Below are 2118 nucleotides of genomic sequence, written 5' to 3'. Positions count from 1 at the left end.
CAGCCTCGTTCTGTGGACAATAAACCAGGTGCAGACTTCCATCTGTGTCACCGCTGATGAGGAAATACAGCGAGTGCTGGACGGAGCAGTGAGTGACAACAACCCCGCCCACATTTAAGAGGACTGTCTGAACAGACCCAGGGTCTAGGTACCATGTCTGAAGGCTTACTGCTGGTTCTAGAGGGTTTGGTGTAGACGAAGTTTAACTGGTGGTGATTTAGACTCACAGGTGCAGTGCATTGTGGGTAATGTATCTATCTGGCGGTGATGGCCTGCAGGCTGCTGGTCCTCTTCATGATGTTTGGGACAAACTGAAGTCCTGATGCTCGTTCGATGGTTTCTATGGGAACCAGGAAACGCTCCAGAGGAACCTTCTCATTCACCGGTTCATTGGGTAAAACATACGACCGAAGCTCCACCCCCCTGCCGTCCATCTGCTCCAGGATCACCACCTGACGACACACAGGACAGGACCATCGCCATCGTCACCATCATCACTGTCATCATCATCACCATCACCAACATCAGACAGGTGGACTCACCTTGAAGAAGTGCGTTGGCACGGCGACATGGTTTCGTCCCAACACCTGATATCGAACGTAGAGTTTCCCGTCAGCCTCCTGCCTGAAACACACACACACACACACCTGCTGATGTCACTCTGTAGCCCCGCCCACACCGCATTCAGACACCTCAGAAGAAGAGTCAGAGTGTCACCTGGGCAGGTAGAGCGGCCCCGTGCACACGTACACATTCAGGTAGGATTTGGTCAGAGAGCGACACAACTTCTCCAGATTGTTCCAGGTGTTCTGGTTCAGGTGAGGGTTCTAAACACGGAACACACAGGACGTTAACACATCTGCAGACTGGTGTGTGTGTGTGTGTGTGTGTGTGTGTTTTACCTGCGGTGCAACGTTGCTCAGGTAGAAGGTGTCGTCCATGGCTTTCTGACTCCACTTGTGATTGGCTGCAGCTGCCAGGTGTCCTCTGTCGAAGCCACTCCCCCTGTAGTCGGCGTTGGTTGCTCTGTGGAACACGTGCACGCTGTGCGGGGGGTGGAGTCAGGTTTAAATAAAGATTAAATGTCCTGTCTGACATCCTGTCTTTACCTGTCCTCATATCTCACCTGTCCTCATGTCTCACCTGTCGTCCTCTTTGAACTCACAGTACTTCCTGTCTGATGGGCCGTTCAGGGAGGCGGGGCTTAGCCTCTCTATTACCCAGGATGCAGTGCGTGTGCGGGTGTCATACGAGGTGACATAGGATTCTCTGGTCTTGATGTTGGCCAATGAGGGGAAGCCGTACTTCATCACTGCCCCCGACCCACCTGGACTCACCTGGACAACGAGACATAGCAGGTAAATACAGACTGTGATGTCATGTAGCGAGCAGGCAGTCAGCATCTGTTCAGACACTGACGTGTAAGCAAACATCAGATGAGATCAGACGACCTGTTGTCATCGGGTCAGATTGTAAACAGACTGAATAAAGTTTAATCAAACAGAACACCTCAAGAACAGGAAGTGAGGCTGTTTTTTCTGAGACTGGTTAAAAGAGGTAGGGACTCAACCTTTGACCTGTGGGAGCTGAGGTCTGTGACACTAATAGAGCAGTGATTTCTTCATCTAAATCATCAACGTGTCTCTTAGACCCCATCCCAACTAGGCTACTTAACTTAGACCCCATCCCAACTAGGCTACTTAAGGAGGTCTTTCCTTTAGTTGACACTCATATATTAGACATGATCAATATATCCTTATTAACAGGCTATGTACCACAGTCTTTTAAGGTAGCTGTAATTAAACCTCTACTAAAAAAGCCCACCCTGGATCCAGAGGTGTTAGCCAACTATAGGCCAACTATAGACCAATATCTAATCTTCCCTTTATGTCAAAGATCCTTGAGAAAGTAGTCGCAGACCAGCTGTGTGATTTTCTCCATGATAATAATTTATTTGAGGAATTTCAGTCAGGATTTAGAGTGCATCATAGCACTGAGACAGCACTAGTTAAAATTACAAATGACCTTCTGATTGCTTCAGACAAAGGACTCGTCTCTGTACTTGTTTTATTAGATCTTAGTGCGGCGTTTGACACAATTGACCATCAAATTCTACTG

At 48.5% G+C, this 2118-nt stretch overlaps 1 protein-coding gene across 1 annotated transcript in view; it reads right to left on the bottom strand.

The window, feature by feature from the left end:
• The window catches only part of endog (endonuclease G), a 6415-nt gene that overhangs the window by 602 nt on the left and 3695 nt on the right, over positions 1–2118 (bottom strand). Inside the window, exons 2-6 of the mRNA XM_050050682.1 lie at positions 1144–1337; positions 903–1044; positions 718–827; positions 543–624; positions 228–452 (exon numbers count right to left, since the gene is read on the bottom strand). Of these exons, the coding sequence (XP_049906639.1) occupies positions 255–452; positions 543–624; positions 718–827; positions 903–1044; positions 1144–1337 (726 nt within the window). The 3' untranslated portion in view covers positions 228–254. The remainder of the gene's footprint in view (positions 1–227; positions 453–542; positions 625–717; positions 828–902; positions 1045–1143; positions 1338–2118) is intronic.

The sequence above is a fragment of the Epinephelus moara genome, chromosome 8 (genome assembly GCF_006386435.1).
Source record: "Epinephelus moara isolate mb chromosome 8, YSFRI_EMoa_1.0, whole genome shotgun sequence".
Taxonomy (NCBI): Eukaryota; Metazoa; Chordata; class Actinopteri; order Perciformes; family Serranidae; genus Epinephelus; species Epinephelus moara.
This window is presented reverse-complemented; position numbering and strand designations above follow the sequence as displayed.